At 38.3% G+C, this 25,248-nt stretch overlaps 5 protein-coding genes and 3 pseudogenes across 5 annotated transcripts; 2 read left to right on the forward strand and 6 right to left on the reverse strand.

Annotated features, from left to right (window-relative positions):
- Positions 1-874: 874 nt before the first annotated feature.
- Positions 875-9,882, forward strand: LOC131804899 (histone H2B-like). Its single transcript, XM_059128155.1, has 2 exons — positions 875-908; positions 9,460-9,882. Exon 2 carries the CDS (start codon positions 9,482-9,484, stop codon positions 9,854-9,856), a length of 375 nt encoding a protein of 124 aa, XP_058984138.1. The 5' UTR covers positions 875-908; positions 9,460-9,481; the 3' UTR covers positions 9,857-9,882.
- LOC131804901 (histone H2B-like) lies at positions 2,815-3,188 on the forward strand (annotated as a pseudogene).
- On the reverse strand, positions 4,063-4,524 carry LOC131805105 (histone H1.1-like). Its single transcript, XM_059128353.1, has 3 exons — positions 4,495-4,524; positions 4,269-4,445; positions 4,063-4,227 (listed from the first exon to the last, which is right to left on the reverse strand). Exons 1-3 carry the CDS (start codon positions 4,522-4,524, stop codon positions 4,063-4,065), a joined length of 372 nt encoding a protein of 123 aa, XP_058984336.1.
- LOC131804898 (histone H3-like) lies at positions 6,402-6,821 on the reverse strand (annotated as a pseudogene).
- LOC131804900 (histone H2A-like) lies at positions 8,746-9,208 on the reverse strand. Its single transcript, XM_059128156.1, has one exon. It carries the CDS (start codon positions 9,206-9,208, stop codon positions 8,834-8,836), a length of 375 nt encoding a protein of 124 aa, XP_058984139.1. The 3' UTR covers positions 8,746-8,833.
- Positions 9,883-10,682: 800 nt separating the features above from the next.
- LOC131805106 (histone H1-like) lies at positions 10,683-11,333 on the reverse strand. Its single transcript, XM_059128354.1, has one exon. The coding sequence runs from the start codon at positions 11,331-11,333 to the stop codon at positions 10,683-10,685; it is 651 nt and encodes a 216-aa protein (XP_058984337.1).
- Positions 11,334-15,482: 4,149 nt separating this feature from the next.
- LOC131805049 (histone H3-like) lies at positions 15,483-15,956 on the reverse strand (annotated as a pseudogene).
- Positions 15,957-16,610: 654 nt separating this feature from the next.
- On the reverse strand, positions 16,611-17,119 carry LOC131805048 (histone H3-like). Its single transcript, XM_059128284.1, has one exon. It carries the CDS (start codon positions 17,083-17,085, stop codon positions 16,675-16,677), a length of 411 nt encoding a protein of 136 aa, XP_058984267.1. The 5' UTR covers positions 17,086-17,119; the 3' UTR covers positions 16,611-16,674.
- Positions 17,120-25,248: the final 8,129 nt, after the last annotated feature.

Genomic DNA, 25,248 nt, shown 5'->3' on the forward strand with positions numbered 1-25,248 from the left:
CCAGAGGCTATTCAGGATGCGAGGAGGACTGTCGCCGGACGTAAAACTGCTTATCTACAAGCAAGTTATCCGGCCCATAATAACCTATTCCTTTGCCGCTTGGGCTGACATATCTTCGGCCCAAATGGAAAGATTAAGGAAATGGGAAAGGAGGATCTTGGCAACGTGCTTAGGAATGAGGCCAACAATTGACGAGAATGGAATATTCAGACGACCACTCAACAGGAATATCTATAACGCCATCGAATTTAGCCGGATAGACATCTTCATGATGAAGAATGCACTAAACTTTCTGGAGAGAAGCCAAAACGTGGAAAATGGGATAGTGGAACAATTCCTGGACTACCAAGAGGAAATCCCCAATATTCAAAGAAGGAAGCATCTGCCACCCGCAGCTCTACTAACATTACGCGACGAAGGATTGCTCTACGATGATGAACGCCTAATGTACTACCATCGTAGGTATAACAGATTTGACGCTGACTCTGAGCCTGTCTACAACACAGCTCAGTAATAATATAATTGTAAATAGATTAGTTTAAGTTTATATAGTTTTAAGGTAGATTTAAGTTTATATTTTATTTTTTTTTTTGTATTAGCCTTTTTTTAAACTTTTAAGGCATATCTATACCAACGAATGTTGTTAAAACACTAAAATAATTTAATGATTGCTTAGCATAAAAATGCGGCACTAACATAATCTTAATATCGTAGTCTCCTACATTGTAAGCCCTATGGCAAAGGAGAATGTTTATTTACTAATCTATCTTATACTGTAGCCATTAAGTATATAATGTATAATCTGACAATTTAAAACAAATAAATGGCAAATTTAAAAGTGGCAAAAGTAAAAAGCGTTTCGGTTATCTTTTGTGAACAGTGTTAAAAGTGTTTGTGTGATTCAAAAAAAAAAAAAAAAAATAATTATAAGTGAAAATGCCACTCGTTGGAACGATGGCGGTTTTCTTCGCGCAGGTTGTGTGGGCAGGGCAATCGCCCGTAGGCCAGCACGTAAATCCTGCGGCTTGGACGGTATACCCGATACCGCCTTAAAAAAGGCGGGCGAGGTTATTTTCGCTTTCCTGGCAGTGTTATTTAATCACTGTCTGAACCTGGGTTACTTTCCTAGGGCATGGAAAGAAGCTATGTTGGTTCCCATATATAAGAGGGACTCTCCCCCTGGACAATGTAGCAGCTATAGGCCGATATCACTTTTATCGGCCTTTGGTAAACTCTTCGAGTCTTTCATTTTGGAAAGATTAAATAAACTCGTAGAGGATAAAAGGGTGTTGAAGGACAACCAGTTCGGGTTTAGGGCAGGCCTATCCACTGTCCATGCCCTAACTGCTCTCTCATCCTATGTGGCTTCAGGTCTAAACAATACTCAAGGCACTATTGCAATTGGACTTGATTTTTCGAAGGCCTTTGATACCGTATGACATCAAGGATTATTGTTTAAAATGCAACGGTTTGGATTTGATCACCAAACCTTGCGATTGGTAGGCAGTTTCTTATCCGATAGGTTAGAGTAGGCGAGCGACTATCCAGTCGCAGACCTGTACTGACAGGTGTGCCCCAGGGTTCCCTCCTAGGGCCGATGTTATATAACATCTATGTCAGTGACATGCCGACACCTCCACGAGGAGGGTTGGTATTATCGTATGCCGACGATGTGTTTGTGGCATATAAAGCCACGAATGCTCGTACAGCGGAAACACGTCTGAACATTTATCTTGCGGTCTTATATAGGTTCTTTACCGTATGGGGCCTCAAGCTAAATGGGGACAAATGCTCGGGAATTGTATTTACCGGGAAATCACGATATATTTCTCCAACTTTCGTAAGGCAACGTCCTGTCGTGAAAGTTGGACGTAATACCGTGGAAATTAAGGAGAGGATAAAATACCTTGGGGTCATTTTTCAAAAGAATTTTGACTTCAAAGGGCACATAGATTTCATCCTGACCAGAGCAAAAAAGGTCTTCTTCAGCTATGAAGGGCTGATGAAGATGCGTGGGGGATTAACTCCCGAAGTTAGGTTGCTGTTATATCGGCAAATAATGCGACCTATTGTTGCCTATGCTTTTCCTGTCTGGTTTGGTATCTCGTCCAGCCAGATGGAGAGGCTTAGGAAGTGGGAACGAAGTGTCCTGGCTTCATGTTTAGGCATGAGGGGACTAATACTTAGAGAAGATGGTACTATCAGACGACCCTCTAATAGGGCCATATATGATAGGGCAGGAGGGGAGAGAATTGACAGGGTCCTGATGTCAGGAGCACTGGAATTCTTAGACCGATCAGACGGACTTAACAACAGATTGTTTGAGGATGCCCTGCAAAGCAGCCTGGACGCAGAGGCACTGCGCAATGTTAGGTACCTACCCCCGGTTGGTTAAGAAGGTTGTTGGATGAAGGGTTGCTGTACATCGATGGTGAGCTACGTTTCTACCATCGGCGCTACAACACCCTCGATGTAGAAAGTACTGTGTACAACAGTACACAGTAACTGTAAATATTGTATATATTGTAAATAGTAGTTAGTAGAAACTAGTTTTAAGCCCTAGATTTAAGTTTTAGTTTTAAGATATATAATTAGTTGAATTCGCCCATTTTTAACTTTTGGATTTTTTGGGGCACTTATGTTAATTTTGCATTAAATTTCTTTTTGTTTGATTGGGTGCTGGTGGTACTCCACATTGTATGTAATTGTAGTAAATAGCGAATAGCTATAGTTTTAAGATTCTAGTACAGTAAGCCATTTCTGTTAGTATGTAAGTTTGTTATTTGCCATAGGCAAATTGAAATTGAAGTGAAAATGCCTCCTAAACCAGTGGTAAAGCAGCAAAGAAGGCCGGCAAAGCCCAAAAGAACATTACCAAGGGCGATAAGTCGAAGAGACGTACCAAGCGTAAGGAGAGTTACGCTATCTACATTTACAAAGTGTTGAAGCAAGTCCATCCCGACACCGGTATCTCCTCCAAGGCCATGAGCATCATGAATAGTTTCGTCAACGATATCTTCGAACGTATTGCCGCCGAAGCCTCTCGTTTGGCCCACTACAACAAGCGCTCGACCATCACCAGTCGGGAAATCCAGACCGCCGTCCGTCTATTATTGCCCGGTGAATTGGCTAAGCACGCCATCAGTGAAGGTACCAAGGCTGTTACTAAATACACCAGCTCCAAGTAAATGTCTTGATATTTTTCATTTTGCGTCGAAATACTACATTAAAAGGCCCTTTTCAGGGCCACAAAAAGCATTTCAAAAGATATCATATTTTTGTTGAAACTAAAATTTATCATTATTTAGTAATAAACGAATAAAATTCCATAGGAAATATATTTTTCTCTATACAATCATTTTTCCATGCATTTAGCTAACTCGCATATGTGCCTTTGCATGTTTGCTTGGATTCTATGCTTGCTTGTGCGATATGCTGTAACAGCCATCGTCGTCGTATAGGTGTGCGTGTGTTAGTGATGTTTTGCCTTGCCGTCGTTGATCAACATCGAATGGGCATCATGTATGTGTGAGCATTTTGTTACAGCACAACGGCAAAGCAACGAAATATAAGGCTGGAAAGGAAAAAATATATTAATGGAAAATGTAAATATTTTGCCAAAATGTCATTTTTGGATGAAATTCGTGAAATTTAACAGAGAATATGAAAATTACAAATTTTTCAAAATTAAGTAGAAATTATAAAAATGGCCAAATTATGGGGATTTACAAGAATTATGACCTGTGGGTAATTAGGAAAGATTTTAAATATTTTATTATCTTTTTTGACCTGGGTTAAAAAATAACCCAGTGGCGTCCACCATTATATTGGCTCAATAAAATTACCTAATAAGAACAGTAATTAGCGAAAGTAATTTTTTTCCCAAAATTAAACACGTGTACAAATTTACTTATTTATTTAGGTAACAAATATATACGATAACTGTTGAAAATAAATATTTTTCTCTTTTTTAATTTAATTTGTAGCCCTGAAAAGGGCTGTTAGATAGTATGTTTTCGAATATCGAAAATATTGTGGAAAAAGTAATCTTTCTGGGAAAAATTACTTCTTGGCGGCGGCTTTCTTAGCAGCTGGCTTCTTTGCTGCTGCGGCCTTTTTGGGCTTAGCAGCTGCAGTTATTGCCTTGGGTGCCTTTGCTGGTTTAGCTTTAACTGTACCGGTTTTCTTGGCAGCCTTTGTTTTATCGGCCGTCTTCTTTTCAGCGGTCTTCTTGTCAGAGGGTTTTTTGGCAGCTTCTCACCAGCGGCCTTTTTAGGGGCGGCAGCCTTCTTCTTTTTGTCACCAGCGGCTGGGGCCTTCTTCTTCTTTTCAGCAGTCTTGGCTTTGGGTTCCTTGGAGGCCGAAGCAGACAATTTGAATGAACCAGAAGCACCCTTGCCATTAGTTTGGATCAATTTTCCACTGGCAACGGCACCTTTCAAGTACTTCTTGATGAAGGGGGCCAATATTTGGCCCAGCGGCAACTGGGGAGGCGGTGGCTTCAACAACGGCGGCGTCAGACATGGTTATTCACTGTTTGTTTTATATTTCACTGTTAACACAAATACACTCACAAATTTATGTGTACTATTATTTTTGTTAGCGGCGAGCTAAAGTGTAGGTACATCGAAAAGATGAGATGTGCATAGTAGTCAATTGGTAAATTTTTCGAAAGATTGTGTGGAAGCGTGTTTAATTTTTTACAAAAGTTTTCGGAGAAATTAAATTTTCCTGAAGAAGCTTTGATAATTTTCACTAAAAATGTTTTATACCTTTAAAGTATAGATTTCAGGCTATGTTTTAAAGAAAGTTTGGTGTAATTATCACTTGCCGTTTGTGAATTATAAACGTTTAACTTGGCAGATTATAAAAATGTAATCACAAATTTCCAACTAAAATTTAAAAAAATCGAATTTTTTATGAAAATTAATTGAAAATTCTTTTTGAAAATGTAGCCTGATATGTTTACTTTAGGATCAAAGAAAAATATCGATGAAATTTCATATTTTACTATGTGAAAAAATTGAAATTATTATGACAGGTCTATGACAGCAGAAATCCTCTTGTTGGCATAATTTCAATGAAGAAAAGTTTTTCTTGAAATAAATTTGAAAGCTCAAATCTTAATAAGTTTTATAAAAATTTCTTAAAAAACATTTCAGAATTTGTATATTTACATCAAAATATAACATTATTCACCAGAAGTCATAATTTACGGGGAAAAGTTACAAAATCCCCAGAATACTTCATACTACCAATGTACAGGCATTCACTGACAAACGGTTATGTATTTTCATTTTGCAATATTTTTTATGAAATTTAACATAATTTGTTCTAAAATTTATTAAAAATAGTATTAGAAGCCATTTTCTAAGTTATTTTGTCAAATTTTTGTTACTTTTATGAAAAAATATTCCCAAAAAGAAATTCATCTTTACAGGCAAATATCACCTAGAACACTTGGAAATGTCATGAAATTAATTGCGTTTTACAAAATTGTTTTTCGATCAACTTCAAAGGTAGATATTATTGGCATTTCTTTTTATAATACTTTTAATTATATTTTACATCAAAATTCTCAACAAATCATTTTCTTCTTAAATTTTTAAAAAATAATAAATTATTACCAATTTCTCTAAATACATCGGGCAAAAATAATTTTGTAATTCCATATGGAGAAAATTCATATTCAAATGTCTTAAAATGCGTATAAAACATTTAAAAATTTTGCTGAAAAGGAATAAACATATTTCATACATCATTCCTGAAAAAAATTAAATAGGAGGGGCAAAATTTTAGCTGGAAATTTTTAAAATTCACATGAAATAATTCGTAGAAATTAAAGGCAGAGAATTTTTTCCCATTAAATTGAATAGTCCACAACAAAAAAAAATGATCGAAGGGGAATAAAATGAGAGAAATAGACAAATTTCGCGCCAAAAATCATGAAGAGAGCAATTTTTTGTTTAACGGGAAAAGGAAAAAAACAAAATGGACAAAAAAAATCCCGTTAGCAAAATGTATGTGGTGGTTGTTATTATGAGTCATAGCATTTTTTTCGAAGAGGGAGTACAAAAATGATAATAATTTTGCAAATTAAAGGAAACTATCAAAATGGATAATTGAAAAAATTCAAATAAAATTAAAAAAATAAAATATTCGATCAAAACAAAATAAAAAAAATAAAGTGACGAAAAATAATCAAGGAAAAAAATCAACATCAAAAAAATACTTCTTTATTTTAAAAATTTTCAAAAATAATCAATGCCCTAAATTTTTTTATTTATTTAAAAAAAATACTAAAATTTGTAGATTGAGTGAAAAAATATCTCTTTTTTGTAAAATATTTGTGGTCCTGAAAAGGACCGATTGTTTTGTTGTAAAATTGTTGCATTTAAAACGTCAAGAATTTAAGCACGTTCTCCACGAATACGTCTGGCCAATTGGATATCCTTAGGCATGATGGTGACACGCTTAGCATGGATGGCGCACAAGTTAGTATCTTCGTAAAGACCAACCAAGTAGGCTTCACTGGCTTCTTGCAAAGCCATAAGAGCAGAGCTCTGGAAACGCAAGTCAGTTTTGGAATCTTGAGCAATTTCACGATCCAAACGTTGGAAGGGCAATTTGCGGATCAACAATTCAATACTCTTCTGGTAACGACGGATTTCACGCAAAGCAACTGTACCAGGACGGAAACGATGAGGCTTCTTAACACCGCCGGTGGCTGGGGCTCTCTTACGGGCAGCTTTGGTGGCTAGTTGTTTACGGGGAGCCTTTCCACCGGTCGATTTACGGGCAGTTTGCTAAGTACGAGCCATTTTTCACTTGAATTTTTTTCACTTCACTAGAGATATGCACATAAACACTGTTAACACTGTAATAACGTTGCCATCGCCACGAAAACGAGTATTTATAGAAAATTGCGCTGTTAGCAACACCTTTGGGGTTGATATGTTAGTGAATTCTTACCTATCGGTATACCAAATGTACACGCACACACAAAAGAGAACATACGATACTAACGGCAAATGTACACACACATATAACTGTACATACTTTACTTGTGCGTTAAATGGTTGGAGAGAGCCTCAAATTTTGTATAAATACGAGCGGAATCGCCCGGAAAAAAACATTAGTGCTCAAACTGTTCGTGAAGTGATGAGTGAAATAAACTAAAGTGAAAAAATGACTAGTCGTGGTAAAGGTGGTAAAGGCTTGGGAAAAGGTGGCGCTAAACGTCACAGGAAAGTGCTCCGTGATAGGTATTACCAAGCCAGCTATTACCAAGCCAGCTTCGGCGGTTAAACAAATTCTTGACGCAATTTGGAGAAATCTTTTTTACAACAAAACAAACGGTCCTTTTCAGGACCACAAAATATATCAAAAAAGAGATAATTTCTTGTTGAAAACTATGTTTTTAATTAAAATAAATAAAAAATAAACACTAAAAGAAAAAATATAAATACTTACTCGTTTCAATTTTTCCTGAATATTTTCACCGAAAACATTGTTTTACCGAGGTCTCATATTTTATTCCCGATCATAAACATGCCGTCGGCAACTCACATCGCTAAACACATTTAGTTCTTCTTCTTCCTTTTCGTATAATATGAGTATAATATAGCGTCGCTTTATGTATGTATTGATGCTGTTTAGTCGATATTATTAAAGAACAACCATGCTGTGTTAGCAAAGGAATTTCATTTTCACTTTTTTAAATATTGTTAAATCTTTTCTCAAAATTTAATTTGAAATTGTTGAATATTTTTATTAAATAGATCGCTGATTCATATTATCTTAAAAAATTTCTTTAAAAATTTGTAAATTATTCACTAATCATTTCCTTTAAAATTGTATCAAAAATTAAAATTATTGAATTTTCTTTAAAAATTCTTCATTAAATGAATTTTATTTTATTTATGTTAAATTTTTTTATTTAATTTTCAACTAATTTCTATTTAATTTTTCATTATATTATTTTTTAAAAATCACTACTTCGTTTTATTTAAAATTATTTTATTTATTTCCTTATTATTAATTTAAAATTATTTTATATATTTCCTTACTATTAATTTAAAAATTTGTGATTTCATTTAAAGTATCTTTTATTTTCATAAAATCTATTTATTATTCGAAATTTCTTTAATTTATTTCCAAATATTTTCATTTAAATTTCTTTAACTTTTCATTAATATTTGCCTTAATTTTTAAAAATGTTCTTATTTTATTTTAATTTAGTTGTTAATTTACGTTATTTTATTTTTCTTTGTTATTATTTTCGTTAATTTTCATTTCATTATGTTACTTTTATTCTATTTTTTGTGTTTAAAATTTTCCATAGCACCACAACGTACTTTTATTTTCATTTTCACCAAAACACTACTTTGCCGCCAAAATTCCCTTGCAAATCGTCTACTTTGTGCCTTCACCAAGAATGCGCCGGGGTACGATTTTTTCACATAAAATTACTGCGGGCCACCATCAATGCAACATGCTTCTTCTTCTTCCTCCTCATAGTATACATACTCATTTGGTGACGCTACGATCTCTCTCTCGTGCTCTATTCCTGAAATCATAAGAGACAACAATAACGCCAACACATATATGCAACTGACAACGAAAAACATTTATTCTGCCAACGTCTCATAGAAAATTATTGAGAATTTTTATTTTTTTAATATTAATGCAAATAATGTAGTTTGACGCAATTTTCTTTCTCTTTTCAAATATTTTTTGCCGTCCTGAAAAGGACGGATTGGTTGATTTTTCTATGGAATTATACGATGGTCTGTATTCTTCTTCTTCATTCCATAATACCTTTCGAAATAATTTAGGCTTTCTTTTCGGTCTTCTTTGGCAAGAGAACAGCTTGGATGTTTGGCAATACACCACCTTGGGCAATGGTAACGCCAGACAGCAATTTGTTCAATTCTTCGTCGTTACGGATGGCCAATTGCAAGTGACGGGGAATGATACGAGTCTTATTGTTGTCACGGGCAGCATTGCCAGCCAATTCCAAGACTTCAGCAGCCAAATATTCCATGACAGCGGCTAAATAGACGGGAACACCGGCACCAACACGCTCAGCATAGTTGCCTTTGCGCAACAGACGATGGATACGACCGACGGGGAATTGAAGACCAGCACGATTGGAACGGGACTTTGCCTTTCTCTTAACTTTGCCACCTTTACTACGACCAGACATTTTCACTTTATTTTAGTTTTGAACACTTCACTTAAGCACTGAAAAACACAAATGAAAAAAATTTTCACCTCGAAACGTGCTATTTATACTTTTCTCACACACACATTTCTTCAATAATGGGGTGGTTTGCTTGTGTGTGCCAGCTAGCTGTGACTACCTGAAATTCTTGTCGTCTACAATCTACAAATTCTGTATAGCTGGCCGTTTTGGTTCATCATTTGTGAACAGTGTTAAAAGTGTTTGTGTGACTCAAAAAAAAAATAATAAGTGAAAATGCCTCCTAAAACCAGTGGTAAAGCAGCAAAGAAGGCCGGCAAAGCCCAAAAGAACATTACCAAGGGCGATAAGTCGAAGAGACGTACCAAGCGTAAGGAGAGTTACGCTATCTACATTTACAAAGTGTTGAAGCAAGTCCATCCCGACACCGGTATCTCCTCCAAGGCCATGAGCATCATGGACAGTTTCGTCAACGATATCTTCGAACGTATTGCCGCCGAAGCCCCTCGTTTGGCCCACTACAACAAGCGCTCGACAATCACCAGTCGGGAAATCCAGACCGCCGTCCGTCTATTGTTGCCCGGTGAATTGGCTAAGCACGCCGTCAGTGAAGGTACCAAGGCTGTTACTAAATACACCAGCTCCAAGTAAATGTCTTGATATTTTTCATTTTGCGTCGAAATAACAAAAAACATTTCAAAAGAGATCATATTTTGTTGAAGCTACAATTTATCATTATTTAGTAATAAACGAATAAAATTCCATAAGAAATATATTTTTCTCTATACAATGATTTTTTCCATGCATTTAGCTAACTCGCATATGTACCTCTGTTTAGCCTTTGCATGTTTGCTTGGGTTCTATGCTTGCTTGTGCGATATGCTATAACAGTGGTGATTTGCCTTGCCGTCGTTGATCAACATCGAATGGGCATCATGTATGTGTGAGCATTTTGTTACAGCACAACGGCAAAGCAACGAAATATAAGGCTGGAAAGGAAAAAATATATTGATGGAAAATGTAAATATTTTGCCAACATGTAATTTTTGGATGAAATTCGTGAAATTTAACAGAGAATATGAAAATTACAAATTTTTCAAAATTAAGTAGAAATTATAAAAATGGCCAAATTATGGGGATTTACAAGAATTATGACCTGTGGTTAATTAGGAAAAATTTTAAATATTTTATTATCTTTTATGACCTGGGTTAAAAAATAATCCAGTGGCGTCCACCATTATATTGGCTCAATAAAATTACCTAGTAAGAACAGTAATTAGCGAAAGTAATTTTTTTCCCAAAATTAAACACGTGTACAAATTTACTTATTTATTTAGGTAACAAATATATACGATAACTGTTGAAAATAAATATTTTTCTCTTTTTTAATTTAATTTGTAGCCCTGAAAAGGGCTGTTAGATAGTATGTTTTCGAATATCGAAAATATTGTGGAAAAAGTTATCTTTCTGGGAAAAATTACTTCTTGGCGGCGGCTTTCTTAGCAGCTGGCTTCTTTGCTGCTGCGGCCTTTTTGGGCTTAGCAGCTGCAGTTATTGCCTTGGGTGCCTTTGCTGGTTTAGCTTTAACTGTACCGGTTTTCTTGGCAGCCTTTGAATTTGTTTTGTCGGCCTTCTTCTTTTCAGCGGTCTTCTTGGCGGCAGAGGGTTTTTTGGCAGCTGCCTTCTTCTCACCAGCGGCCTTTTTAGGGGCGGCAGCCTTCTTCTTTTTGTCACCAGCGGCTGGGGCCTTCTTCTTCTTTTCGGCAGTCTTGGCTTTGGGTTCCTTGGAGGCCGAAGCAGACAATTTGAATGAACCAGAAGCACCCTTACCATTAGTTTGGATCAATTTTCCACTGGCAACGGCACCTTTCAAGTACTTCTTGATGAAGGGGGCCAATTTTTGGGATTCTACTTTGTAGGTGCTGGCCAAGTATTTCTTGATGGCGAGCAATGATGAACCTCCACGTTCCTTCAGGGTCTTGATGGCGGCATCAACCATTTGCTGGGTTGGAGGGTGGGTAGGGGCAGCTGATGGCTTCTTTGCTTTGGCAGCGGCTTTTTTTGGTGCCTTTTTCTCAACAACGTCAACTGGGGAGGCGGTGGCTTCAACAACTGCGGCGTCAGACATGGTTATTCACTGTTTGGTTTATATTTCACTGTTAACACAAATACACTCACAAATTTATGTGTACTATTATTTTTGTTAGCGGCGTTCAAGTTTATTAATTCAATTCATTAATACAATTTATATATGACTTATGTCTAACAAAAGCTCTTAAGGACTACTTAATCAAAAATAAAACACATATGTGTATATGGAAGTGCACACAATCACGGCACCGGCGAAAATTTCGTCGGTCGCCGCGAACTCAATTAGCTTTATTTCTATTTCATACGCCGGCGACCGGCGAACAAAACAGTACAAGGTGGCCATACTTGTACGAATTTTATGTGTTTTAGTAAATAAAGTTACTTTTTACTTTAAAATTTGTTATGGTCACTCTACTATCTGTTACTCGTACAAAAAAAAACATAATTAGTTTGTTTATTTATTTGTGTACTTGCGCCTGAGTGAAGATGGATATCAGTGAATTTGTAATAGAGAAGATGGACATAAGTGAAATTATAATAAAGAACGTAAAGAATTATGTGTTCTTGTATAATTCATTGTAGTCAACAAATGAGCAAAAAGTAAACAACTTCATCAGCTGTTTTATAATTTCGTCGTTATTGTGTTCCATACGACGAATTTTCGCGGCTCATTTTGTCGCCACGTAGGGCGAAATTCGTCGTTCGCTCCAATTGTGTTCCTAGCATAAAACTACTTAGCATACTAATATTTATCTAAGTTTAACTCATTAATACATATATATGTGCATAATATATGCATCATATCGCTAACACCAGAAATTAAATTTCATTAAATGTAATATATGTTGTATTTAGCTTATATTATAATCCCCAAAAAAAAAGAATTATTAAAAAAGGGGCTAATAAACAAAAGAAAAAAAGTGTATTTTAGAACTGTGGCTATGGTGCTTAAAACTACTTATAATTAACTATGTACAGGTGTGCTTCATCGGCTACTGTGATATATTGTAGAAGGTATTATTAATGTCGAACGTCTTATAACGGCGGTGATAGAAAAGTAATTGATTATCAATAGAGAGAAGGCCTGCTCTGTCCAAAGGTAATAAACACTTTGGTGCGTGATAGTTTGTCTCTAATATGTTGTTAATGTCAGTAATACTATAATCATTAAGGCTGTCAATAATTAAGGAATTTTCCAAAAATGATGATTTTTCTAGGAATTTTAGAGCACCTTTGATCAGGAACATATCGATTCTGTCGAAAGGTGTGTTCTCGTATACAGCGGAATTGTGCGGGAGTCGCCATATTCCACTGTCGTCTAGTATGGGTTTTATTTCAAGACACGATCTTAGCACCCTCCTATCCCAGATACGAATTCTCTCCATTTGATGGGAGGAGATTCCGTACCAGACGGGGAAGGCGTATGCCAAGATTGGTCGAATTATTTGTTTATAAATTAACAGTTTGACAGGCAGTGTTAGTCCACCTGATCTGCAAATAACCCGCTGGTAAGCCCAGAATAATTTTTTGGCCTTACCGAGAATGTAGTCCACATGTCTGACGAACTCAAAATTGGAGTGGAAAACCACGCCCAGATATTTGAGCTGGTCAGACACGCGGATAAATTGTCCTCCGATATATGGCGTAGCTTCAAAGCCTCTGGAGCTGGGGAAGAGGTATTTTTTTATACCTTTAAAAACGATGCCTTCACATTTGTTGATGTTAAGGCTCATTTTCCATTTCTCAAAATATATGGAAAGGGTGGTCAGATATTGGTTTAGGCGTCTATTTGTGTTATGAGCATGGGCTCCAGATGCAGCGATAAATATATCGTCTGCATATATTAATAGCAGATCCCCCTCGGGTGGTTGAGGAATATCTGCCAGGAATATATTAAACAATATAGGTCCAATTAAGGACCCTTGTGGGACGCCTGCGTATATATTCCTGTCCGTGGAGAAGGAATCTCCGATTCTAACTTTGAACTTTCTTGATTTTAGAAAGTCCGCTACAATTCTGCAGGTATTGCGATCCGTGTTTAAATTAACCATTTTGTAAACAATGGCATTGTGCCATACGTTGTCGAATGCCCTGGAGAAATCAAGGCTAATCCCTATTGTAACATGCCTATTGTTTAGGGCATTAGAAACATGATTCCCAAGGACTGTGAGGGCATGTGACGTGGACAGTCCTTTCCTGAAGCCAAACTGGCTGTCAGAAAGTAGTCCGCGGTCCTCAATTTCCAAGGAAATCTGTTATGGCGGATGGGAACAGTTATGGCGGTCTTCCAAATATTGGGGAAATAACCCAGGTTTAAGCAATGGTTATAGATTATAGCCAAAGTGGACCATGTTGAATTATCAGTCTTTCTAAGTACAAACTCAGGGATTCCATCGGGTCCACTGGATTAACTGTTGGGTCTCCTCTTGACTGCAGCACCTATATCCTCAGGGGATATAAGACTGAGTTCTGGGATATGTTCAGAGCCATCCGCTAGTAAATTCTCAGAAAAATTTACCAGGGGAGACCTAATATTGAATTCTTGTTCTATAATATTAATACTACCATCTTGGGACCGTGGTGCAGTAATCATGCCTTGAATAGAATCAGCGATGATATTGGCTTTATCCTCGTCAATATATATAGCAGTTCCATTATCATCAGAAAGAGCAGGTATAGTATTTTGTTAGCGGCGAGCTAAAGTGTAGGTACATCGAAAAGATGAGATGTGCATAGTAGTCAATTGGTAAATTTTTCGAAAGATTGTGTAGAAGCGTGTTTAATTTTTTACAAAAGTTTTCGTAGAAATTAAATTTTCCTGAACAAGCTTTGATAATTTTCACTAAAAATGTTTTATAACTTTAAAGTGTAGATTTCATGCTATGTTTTAAAGAAAGTTTGGTGTAATTATCACTTGCCGTTTTCAACTAAAATTTAAAAAAAATCAAAATTTTCATGAAAATTTAAGTGAAAATTCTTTTTGAAAATGTAGCCTGATATGTTTACTTTACGATCAAGAAAAAATATCGATGAAATATGTGAAAAAATTGAAATTATTATGTGGTCTATGACAGCAGAAATCCTCTTGTTGACATAATTTCAATGAAAAAAAGTTTTTCTTGGAATAAATTTGAAACCTCAAATCCTAATAAGTTTTATAATAATTTCTTAAAAAACATTTCAGAATTTGTATATTTACATCAAAATATAACATTATTCACAAAAAGTCATAATTTACGGGGAAAAGTTACAAAATCCCCAGAATACTTCATACTACCAATGTACAGGCATTCAGCGACAAACGGTTATGTATTTTCATTTTGCAATATTTTCTATGAAATTTAACATAATTTGTTCCAAAATTTACTAAAAATAGTATTTGAAGCCATTTTCTAAGTTATTTTGTCAAATTTTTGTTAATTTTATGAAAAAATATTCCCAAAAAGAAATTCCTCTTTACTGGCAAATATCACCTAGAACACTTGGAAATGTCATGAAATTAATTGCGTTTTACCAAATTGTTTTTCGATCAACTTTGAGGGCAGATATTATTGGCATTTCTTTTTATAATACTTTAAATTATATTTTCCATCAAAATTCTCAACAAATCAATTATAATTATTATAATAAAATTTTGCTGAAAAGGAATAAAACATATTTCATACATCATTCCTGAAAAAAAATTAAATAGGAGGGGCAAAAATTTAGCTGGAAATTTTTAAAATCACATGAAATAATTCGTATAAATTAAATTCAGAGAATTTTTTCCCATTAAATTGAATAGTCCACAACAGAAAAAAAATGATCGAAGGGGCATAAAATAAAACAAAATGGACAAAGAAATCCCGTTAGAAAAATGTATGTGGTGGTTGTTTTTATGAGTCATAGAATTTTTTTCGAAGAGGGAGTACAAAAATGACAAAAATTTTGCAAATTAAAGGAAAATATCAAAATGGATAATTCAAAAAATTCAAATAAAATTAAGAAAAATAAAATATTCGATCAAAATAAAGTAAAAAAATAAAGTGGCGAAAAATAATCAAGGAAAAAAAAACCAACATCAAAAAATACTTCTTTATTTTAAAAATTTTCAAAAATAATCAAAGCCCAAATTTCTTTTTATTTATTTCAAAAAAATACTAAAAATTGTAGATTGAGTAAAAAAATATCTCTTTTTTGTAAAATATTTGTGGTCCTGAAAAGGACCGATTGTTTTGTTGTAAAATTGTTGCTTTTAAAACGTCAAGAATTTAAGCACGTTCTCCACGAATACGTCTGGCCAATTGGATATCCTTAGGCATGATGGTGACACGCTTAGCATGGATGGCGCACAAGTTAGTATCTTCGAAAAGACCAACCAAGTAGGCTTCGCTGGCTTCTTGCAAAGCCATAAAAGCAGAGCTCTGGAAACGCAAGTCAGTTTTGAAATCTTGGGCGATTTCACGAACCAAACGTTGGAAGGGCAATTTGCGGATCAACAATTCAGTACTCTTCTGGTAACGACGGATTTCACGCAAAGCAACTGTACCAGGACGGAAACGATGATTCTTCTTAACACCGCCGGTGGCTGGGCACTCTTACGGGCAGCTTTGGTGGCTAGTTGTTTACGGGGAGCCTTTCCACCGGTCGATTTACGGGCAGTTTGCTTAGTACGAGCCATTTTTCACTTCACTAGAGATATGCACACAAACAATCAATTCAATTTTGACAAAGGTCACATTTATTTGGATATACTTCTTACATGCTAACAGTAGTGACTTACTGTGCTAAAACCTTAAAAAATAATTATAGCTATTCGCATTCCTGAAAAAAAATTAAATAGGAGGGGCAAAAATTTAGCTGGAAATTTTTAAAATCACATGAAATAATTCGTATAAATTAAATTCAGAGAATTTTTTCCCATTAAATTGAATAGTCCACAACAGAAAAAAATGATCGAAAGGGCATAAAATAAAACAAAATGGACAAAGAAATCCCGTTAGAAAAATGTATGTGGTGGTTGTTTTTATGAGTCATAGAATTTTTTTCGAAGAGGGAGTACAAAAATGAGAAAAATTTTGCAAATTAAAGGAAAATATCAAAATGGATAATTCAAAAAATTTAAATAAAATTAAGAAAAATAAAATATTCGATCAAAATAAAGTAAAAAAATAAAGTGGCGAAAAATAATCAAGGAAAAAAACCAACATCAAAAAATACTTCTTTATTTTAAAAATTTTCAAAAATAATCAAAGCCCTAAATTCTTTTTATTTATTTCAAAAAAATACTAAAAATTGTAGATTGAGTAAAAAAATATCTCTTTTTTGTAAAATATTTGTGGTCCTGAAAAGGACCGATTGTTTTGTTGTAAAATTGTTGCTTTTAAAACGTCAAGAATTTAAGCACGTTCTCCACGAATACGTCTGGCCAATTGGATATCCTTAGGCATGATGGTGACACGCTTAGCATGGATGGCGCACAAGTTAGTATCTTCGAAAAGACCAACCAAGTAGGCTTCGCTGGCTTCTTGCAAAGCCATAAAAGCAGAGCTCTGGAAACGCAAGTCAGTTTTGAAATCTTTGGCGATTTCACGAACCAAACGTTGGAAGGGCAATTTGCGGATCAACAATTCAGTACTCTTCTGGTAACGACGGATTTCCCGCAAAGCAACTGTACCAGGACGGAAACGATGATTCTTCTTAACACCGCCGGTGGCTGGGGCACTCTTACGGGCAGCTTTGGTGGCTAGTTGTTTACGGGGAGCCTTTCCACCGGTCGATTTAGGGGCAGTTTGCTTAGTACGAGCCATTTTTCACTTGAATTTTTTTCACTTCACTAGAGATATGCACACAACCAATCAATTCAATTTTGACAAAGGTCACATTTATTTGGATATACTTCTTACATGCTAACAGTAGTGACTTACTGTGCTAAAACCTTAAAAAATAATTATAGCTATTCGCTACCTACTACTTAAGTTACAAAAATTGCTGTGGTCTAACCATCAGCACACTATCAAACAAAAGAAAAATTAAACTCAAAATTTACATAAAGGCCCCAAAAAATCCAAAAATAAAAAATGGGCGAAATCGACTAATTATATAACTTAAAACTAAAACTTAAAATTTAAGACTTAAAACTAATTTTTACAATATTTTATTTTACAATATTTACATTTACTGTGTACTGTTGTACACCGTACTTTCCACATCAAGGGTGTTGTAACGTCGATGGTAGAAACGAAGCTCACCATCGACGTACAACAGCCCTTCCTCATCTAGCCTTTTTAAGGCACCCGGTGGCAGGTACCTTACAGTCCTCAGTGCATCCGCGTCCAGGGTGCATTGCAGAGCGTTCTCCACAGTACTGTTATTCAGTCCGTCCGTCTTGTCTAAGAATTCCAGTGCTCCTTAGACCAAGACCCTGTCAATTCTTTCTCCACCTGCCCTGTCGTATATGGCCCTATTAGAGGTCCTCCTGACAGTTCCATCCTGACCAAATGTTAGTTCTCTCATGCCTAAACATGAAGCCAGGACACTACGCTCCCACCTCCTAAGCCTTTCCATCTGGCTGGACGATATGCCAAACCAGGCAGGAAAAGCGTAGGCAAGAATAGGTCGCATTATTTGCCGATATAGCAGCAACTTAACTTCGGGAGTTAAGCCATCCCGCATCTTCATCAGCCCTTGATAGCTGAAGAAGACCATTCTCTCTCTGTCCAGGATAAAATCTATATGTCCATTGAAGTCAAAGTTCTTTTGAAAAATGACCCGAAGGTATTTTATCATGTCCTTTATTTCCACAATATGAGGTCCAACTTTCACAACCGGATGGTACCTTGTAAAATTTGGACGAACATATTGAGTTTTCCCGGTAAATACAATTGCCGAGCATTTGTCCCCATTTAGCTTGAGGCCCCATATGGTAAAGAACCTATATAAGTCCTCAAGATAAATGTTCAAACGTGCTTCCGCTATACGAAGTAATGGGGCCGTATACGCCACAAGCACATCATCAGCATATGATAATGCCAACCCTCCACGTGGAGGTGTAGGCATGTCACTGACATAGATGTTAAACAACATCGGCCCTAGGAGGGAGCCCTGGGGCACGCCAGTCAGTACAGGTCTGCGACTAGATAGTCGCTCACCTACCCTAACTCTGAAATACCTATCAGACAGGAAACTTTCTACTAACCTCACAGTTTGGTGATCAAAACCAAACCGTTGCATTTTAAACAATAGACCTTGATGCCACACGGTATCAAAGGCTTTAGAAAAATCAAGTCCAACTGCAATAGTACCATACCTATTGTTAAGACCTGAAACCACATAGGATGAGAGAGCAGTTAGGGCATGGACAGTGGATAGGCCTGCTCTAAACCCGAACTGGTTGTCCTTCAACACCCTTTTATCCTCTACGAGTTTATTTAATCTTTCCAAAATGAAAGACTCGAAGAGTTTACCGAAGGCTGATAAAAGTGATATCGGCCTATAGCTACTACATTGTCCCAGAGGTGAACCCCTCTTAAATATGGGAACCAACATAGCCTCTTTCCATGCCCTGGGAAAGTAACCCAGGTTCAGACAGTGATTAAATAACACTGCCAGGAACGTGAAAATAACCTCTCCCGCCTTTTTTAAGGCGGTATCGGGTATTTTGTCCAAACCGCAGGATTTTCGTGCTGGCCTACGGGCGATTGCCCTACCCACACAACCGGCGCGAAGAAAACCAACCTCGTTCCAACGAGTGGTGTTTTCAACAATAGCCCCATCTGCAGTAAATGTATCGCCGAAATTTACCATGGGGGACCGATCGCTGATCCCCTCGGTAGCTCGATTAACTGAGCTACGGAGAGCATCATGTTCCCCAGGAAACCGATTAACTGGTCCTCCTGACCTTTTCACTGTCGTCCGTAATAAGTCGACCTGTAATGTCTACTAGCTGACTTACAGGTTCTCTAGTATCGAGTCCAGCTGCCCTTTTGACTTTGCCAAAAGTTTTCCCATCAACTCTTATTCTCCCTAAATAATCTTTGAGTCTATCTTGTTCGAAAATTCGAACAGAGTCCTCAATTATGCGATCCAGATTTCTGATATCGGCTCTAAGAGCAGGAAATCTATCTGGATCACCAGATCTTCGGAGAGTGCGGCATAGCCTGCGACGCTCACGTATAAAGCCCAAAATTCTCGGAGGAAGATCTCCAAGATTTTTAGGCTTGCGGAAAATCTCGCCTAGATTTTCCACACACCTATCTACCTTATCTATTGATGCATTTCTGTTAGATGGTAGTTTGCACTCATCTAGCCCTAACCTAAGCTGCCGCCTAAATCGTCCTATATTCATGCGATTGAAGTTCAGAAATTTCTGTCCTTCATTTCTCGCCAAACCCCCAAATTTAATTGAATTTGAATCGCCCTGTGATCCGATTCAAAACCAAATGCCATAGAAATATTTCCGCCACCAATCAGAGGGAGTCCTGGTGTACGCAGAAATAAATCTATATATGAGGCAGATGTCGCAATCTCCCTAGTCGGAATATCCGACCTTATTACGTCAAAGTCTAGGCAGTCCTGTAAAAGTCTGTCTAAAACTTGTCCACTCCAGTTTCTCACATTACCTCCCCACGAAGTGTACTTCGCGTTTAGGTCGGTTCCGATCAAAACTTCCCCAGAGTTATATAGGTCAAAAACCTGCATAATGTCTACGGACCGTAGTGTCTCATTGGGTGCGAGGTACATTGAGACGAAAGCTACAGTGGAGCCATCGGACTCTATATGTCCGGTTGAGAGTGGTATTCGATCACAGCGAATACCATCTCGAATAGCAACCGCGGTACCACCCCCGCGTTGCGCCCCCTCACGATATTGGAGAAAAACCCTATATCCCTCTAAACTAAAATTATGAGCAGGGCTGAGCTTATGCTCGGCCAAAAAGAGTACATCCGGCCTCCTCTCCTCAACTAACAACTTCAAAAAGTGTCTCTTTGATAATGAAATCAAAGAGTTCACATTGACAAAAACTACTTTAAAACTGGACATTTCCAGCAAAAACTAATTTAAAACTGGACATTGCCTGAAGATGCCATTATTTTTTGGAAGATAGGACCAAATGTCCTAGCCTTCTCACATTTTTGGGAAAAGTCCGTTCCAAAGAACTGGACAATATTCTCAGACTGAGAAATTACCTCTTTGTGGGGAGGTTGATTGCTAGAACGTGGACCGTTACTAGCTGGGACTTGTTGAGGGGCCGATTTTGCACGGCCACCTGCGACACCAGCATATGTCATACTGGAGCCAATGGCAGCAATTCGTAAAGAACGTGCCTCATTTTTGGCCTGTATGTCGGCCTTGGCTTTAGCCTTGCGGGCTAAGATTGCCAGACGGAAAGGGCAATCCTTAGCCGAAGCAGGATGTCCGTATTTGCCACAATTGACACAGTAGCAAGGCTGTGCCACCTTTTTTACTACCTCCCCGGTATTTGGGTCGGTATATTCGACTAGAGTGTCTTGTCCCTTTGGAGGATCAGGACACTCTTTAGGACCATGATTGCCATTGCACTTATTTCAGCGCTTTGGCATAGTACAATTGGTCGCAATATGGTCGTGGCCTTGGCAATTATAACATTGCTGCATTCCACGACCTTTGTCTTTACGGACCTTGACGTTGCAGTCAAAAATCATTTTGAGGTTATACAACCCCAAAATGTCCGAACTTTTGCTGACGCCCAAAACCACAATCGATAGGAGATGTTGGTCAGACCGACTATCTCAATTTTTAAGCCTGATTGGTTATGGAGGAATTCACTAACCGCCTCAGGCGAATATTCGCAGCTAAGGTCCTCAATGGCAAGCATATGAGGGCGTAGTTCTTTTGGTGTGTGGGTATAAAATTTATACCCACGATCTGTCAAGATCTGCTTGACATTATTAAATGCATTAAGGCCTCTGACCTTCAATGCCAAAACGGACGGACGGACCAATGTGATAGAAAACTCACCAGGACGAAGATGCTGTCTGAGGATGCCCGCCACTTCCGGAACGCCAGCGTCAAAAATTTTAAAGGACGGCATGTTTTTGCCGGCCCCATTAGGTTGATATGCTGCTTTTCTTTGCAGCAGCAGGAACAGTCGTCGCAGCAATGGCGGGAGCCACCTTCGCAGCAACGGCGGGAATGGGCTTTGCAGCAACATTGACGCCATTTTTCTGTTGTGGCGAATTCTTCTCCACAGCTTCCTACAGGACATATCGAAGTTTCGGCACTGCACCTTTGGACATGTCCTTCTTCTTCTTTGCCTCTGTCGCCGGCGGTGGTTATGGAGGAATTCACTAACCGCCTCAGGCGAATATTCGCAGCTAAGGTCCTCAATGGCAAGCATATGAGGGCGTAGTTCTTTTGGTGTGTGGGTATAAAATTTATACCCACGATCTGTCAAGATCTGCTTGACATTATTAAATGCATTAAGGCCTCTGACCTTCAATGCCAAAACGGACGGACGGACCAATGTGATAGAAAACTCACCAGGACGAAGATGCTGTCTGAGGATGCCCGCCACTTCCGGAACGCCAGCGTCAAAAATTTTAAAGGACGGCATGTTTTTGCCGGCCCCATTAGGTTGATATGCTGCTTTTCTTTGCAGCAGCAGGAACAGTCGTCGCAGCAATGGCGGGAGCCACCTTCGCAGCAACGGCGGGAATGGGCTTTGCAGCAACATTGACGCCATTTTTCTGTTGTGGCGAATTCTTCTCCACAGCTTCCTACAGGACATATCGAAGTTTCGGCACTGCACCTTTGGACATGTCCTTCTTCTTCTTTGCCTCTGTCGCCGGCGGTGCGACCTCCATCTCGTCATCCGCCATACCGAGTTCTTCGGCTGCCTCGGTAGCCAATACGGTCTCCTTGCTGGAATTACTAAGCGCTTGCTTGGCAGCAGCCAGCTCTGCTGCCATGCCCTTCTTTTCTTCTTCAAGTCGGGTAATGCGGGCTTCCAACTGCCGCACTAGGGCCTCCAACTTGATGTTGTCAAAGGCGGAATTGCCTATGTTGCAGTGGCAGCGCTTTTTTCGTGGCTGCCTTTGGACATCCGAGTTTATGGATTGTCCACCTTCGCTGGTTGCTTCATCAGATGCAACGTATTCGGCTTTGGGTGTAGTTGCCGTTTTTGGTTTGGCAAAGACACCCTCGTTGTTGTTATTGGCGCCACCAAAATTCATTTTGGCCGCCGCAGCATTCAATTTTTCCGCCACTTCAATTTTGGCGCCAAATCCCAAATTGTTGATTTTGACGGCGTCAAAAATTTTCGCCGTCGGCTTTGGGGTGCTGACGGTTTTGTGGTTTTCCGCCAGCACTGATGGTCTGTGGTCTTCTTCAACCACCACTGCTCGTTCTGTTGTGTTTGTGCCTTTATATCAGCAAAATTCCAATTTTGCTGACTACTATAAGAATCTCAACTTTTTGAGAGACCAAAAATTAATTTGTCGATTTTTGCCAATTTCGACAAAAAATCACAAAATTTATCTCTTTTATTGTAGAACACACCAAAATCCACAAAGTCAGTTAATTTTTATTACGAACAGTCACTTTTTCACTTTATTTCAGCACCACTCAGCTCAAAGCACGATATGCACACAAACACTGTTAACACTGTAATAACGTTGCCATCGCCACGAAAACGAGTATTTATAGAAAATTGTGCTGTTAGCATCAACTTTCGGGGTTGATATGTTAGTGAATTCTTACCTATCGGTATACCAAATGTACACGCACACACAAAAGAGAACATACAATACTAACGGCAAATGTAGACACACACATATAACTGTACATACTTTACTTGTGCGTTAAATGGTTGGAGAGAGCCTCAAATTTGGTATAAATACGAGCGGAATCGCCCGGAAAAAAACAATTCTGTGTTGTGCTGTGGTCGTGTGAAGACATAAATCGGAAGATTAAAAAATAAATAGTGCCCTTGTGAAATAAATTAAAAGTGTTTGTTGGCCTTTACTGAGATAAAATTTGTTTCAAACTACTTTGTTTCAAACTTTGGCCACAAAAAAAAAAAACAAAGAAACGTGAATTGTGTTTTGCCGTCGGCATTTGATGTTTTCATTTACCGTCGGAGAAGCAAAATTCTTTCGAGTTGGCAGTTGGATTTGAATTGCTGACTGAATGGCTGGTGTTGGCAGTGCTGTAGGTGGTGACGGCGTTGCCAACTACGAATCTACCAACTAGGGGTTGGTTTGTGTCGTCGCTTATAGAAATGGTGATGCAACGATATGGATGGTGCCTTGGATATTGCGCCAAACACAAAACGCCTGGAGGCAGGCAATGGATTTGGAGACATTTCCTATGGATAAGCAGTATTGTCAATATCGCCTAAGGAGAAAAAAAGGCAAAAAACGCAAACACTGCAAATGCGACCGAGACGACACATACGTATCGATGAAGTTAGAAGCTGCTAATGCAGAATTAAAAAAGCTCTTCAAACTATTGAGCAGAAGTACATAGCCCTCCTGACAGACTTCAATGCTCTCAAGGAGAGGCAAGATGAGAATGCCCGGGAATTCCATGCAATGTTAAAAAGAGAAGCTTCATATAAACGTGAAGTGGAACGATTGGAGAAGAAAAAATCCTTAAAAATCAGTGATGCCAATTTGGTATCACCAACAATTGTTGAAGAGGCCACCATGGAGGTGGATACTGCTACCGCGCCGCTAGCAGAGCAGTCCGTGGTCACACCGCCAGTGCCACAGGTATCGATGGTAGCATGCCGTGCGCCATCACAGGTAGGCAAGAAGCCCATACTACCTGGAGGAGGGAAGGAGGTTGCCGCAGTTTCTACAAAACCAGCAGCAAACTACCAATGGAAAAGGCAGAAAAGCAGCAAGTAATGCTGGTTCCAGCCAACAAAAGGGCGTTACACCTAAAGGGGCAGGCAAGTCGAAACTTCCACCACCTATTTCGGTATACAACGCCAATGTCAAGGCATTGACCTAGTAATTTCCAAACTAGGTCATGACAAGTTTACTATTTCAATAGTAAACAGAAAAATTTCCAACTTCCAAGTCCTGACATTGGAAGAACATCAATCCGTCCGTGAACTATTGGTGGAACAAGGTATAAACTTTTATACCTTTACACCAAAGGGACAATCGATATATTCGGTTGTCATTGAAAAATTGCCTGACTCTTACGACGTAAAAGACGTAGAAGCAGGACTAAAAGCTTTACCTATATACTTAGAGGTAAAGCGTGTAGTAAAGTTGGGTGGTAACAAGTGGTTAGTGCACCTGGAAAAAGGTTCGGACATCAGCGGACTTTATAAGGTAAAGCGTATTTTCACGAACGGCATTGTCGTGCCATAACTGCCAACGGCACTTCCATGTGTCAACTAATTGTGGTATGCCTTACTGCTGCTTTAAGTGCGCTGGGGACCATGGTTCTGGTAAGTGCAAAATACCCAAGGGCGTTAATAAGCCCACAGTGATACCTGTAACTGACCCAGTTACAGGTAAGGTAACAATGCGGCCAGATTACGTATTCAAATGCGTAAACTGCAACCGCACTGGACACGCTGCGAACGCTCGCGACTGTCCAACACGCCTGAAGCTTTTGGCAAAAGCAGATGAAGGCAAGGTTGCTAAGGCAGTGGAAACTTTGCCCAAGGCCAGTTTCCCTAAAGACAGTGGTAAGATACAGCCTAATGTATCATTTGCTTCTGCAACATCGGCTAAAGCTGCTCCGAAAGCTAATCTGACTTTGGGCCAGCAATCAAAAGCCAATGTGGTTACAGCTCAACCCAAAGCTAACACAACTTTGGGTCTACCCAAAGCCAACATAGCTCTGGGCGAGCAATCGCTAGACAAAGTAGTCAGTGGCTTCACGCTTTTTGACGAACTCTGTAACGAAGTCTTTGGTAAAGATTTCTTGACATCTGTCATGCAGGTTCGTCAATTTTAAATCTGGACATGTTT

Source organism: Musca domestica, unplaced genomic scaffold (genome assembly GCF_030504385.1).
Source record: "Musca domestica strain aabys unplaced genomic scaffold, Musca_domestica.polishedcontigs.V.1.1 5, whole genome shotgun sequence".
NCBI lineage: Eukaryota > Metazoa > Arthropoda > Insecta > Diptera > Muscidae > Musca > Musca domestica.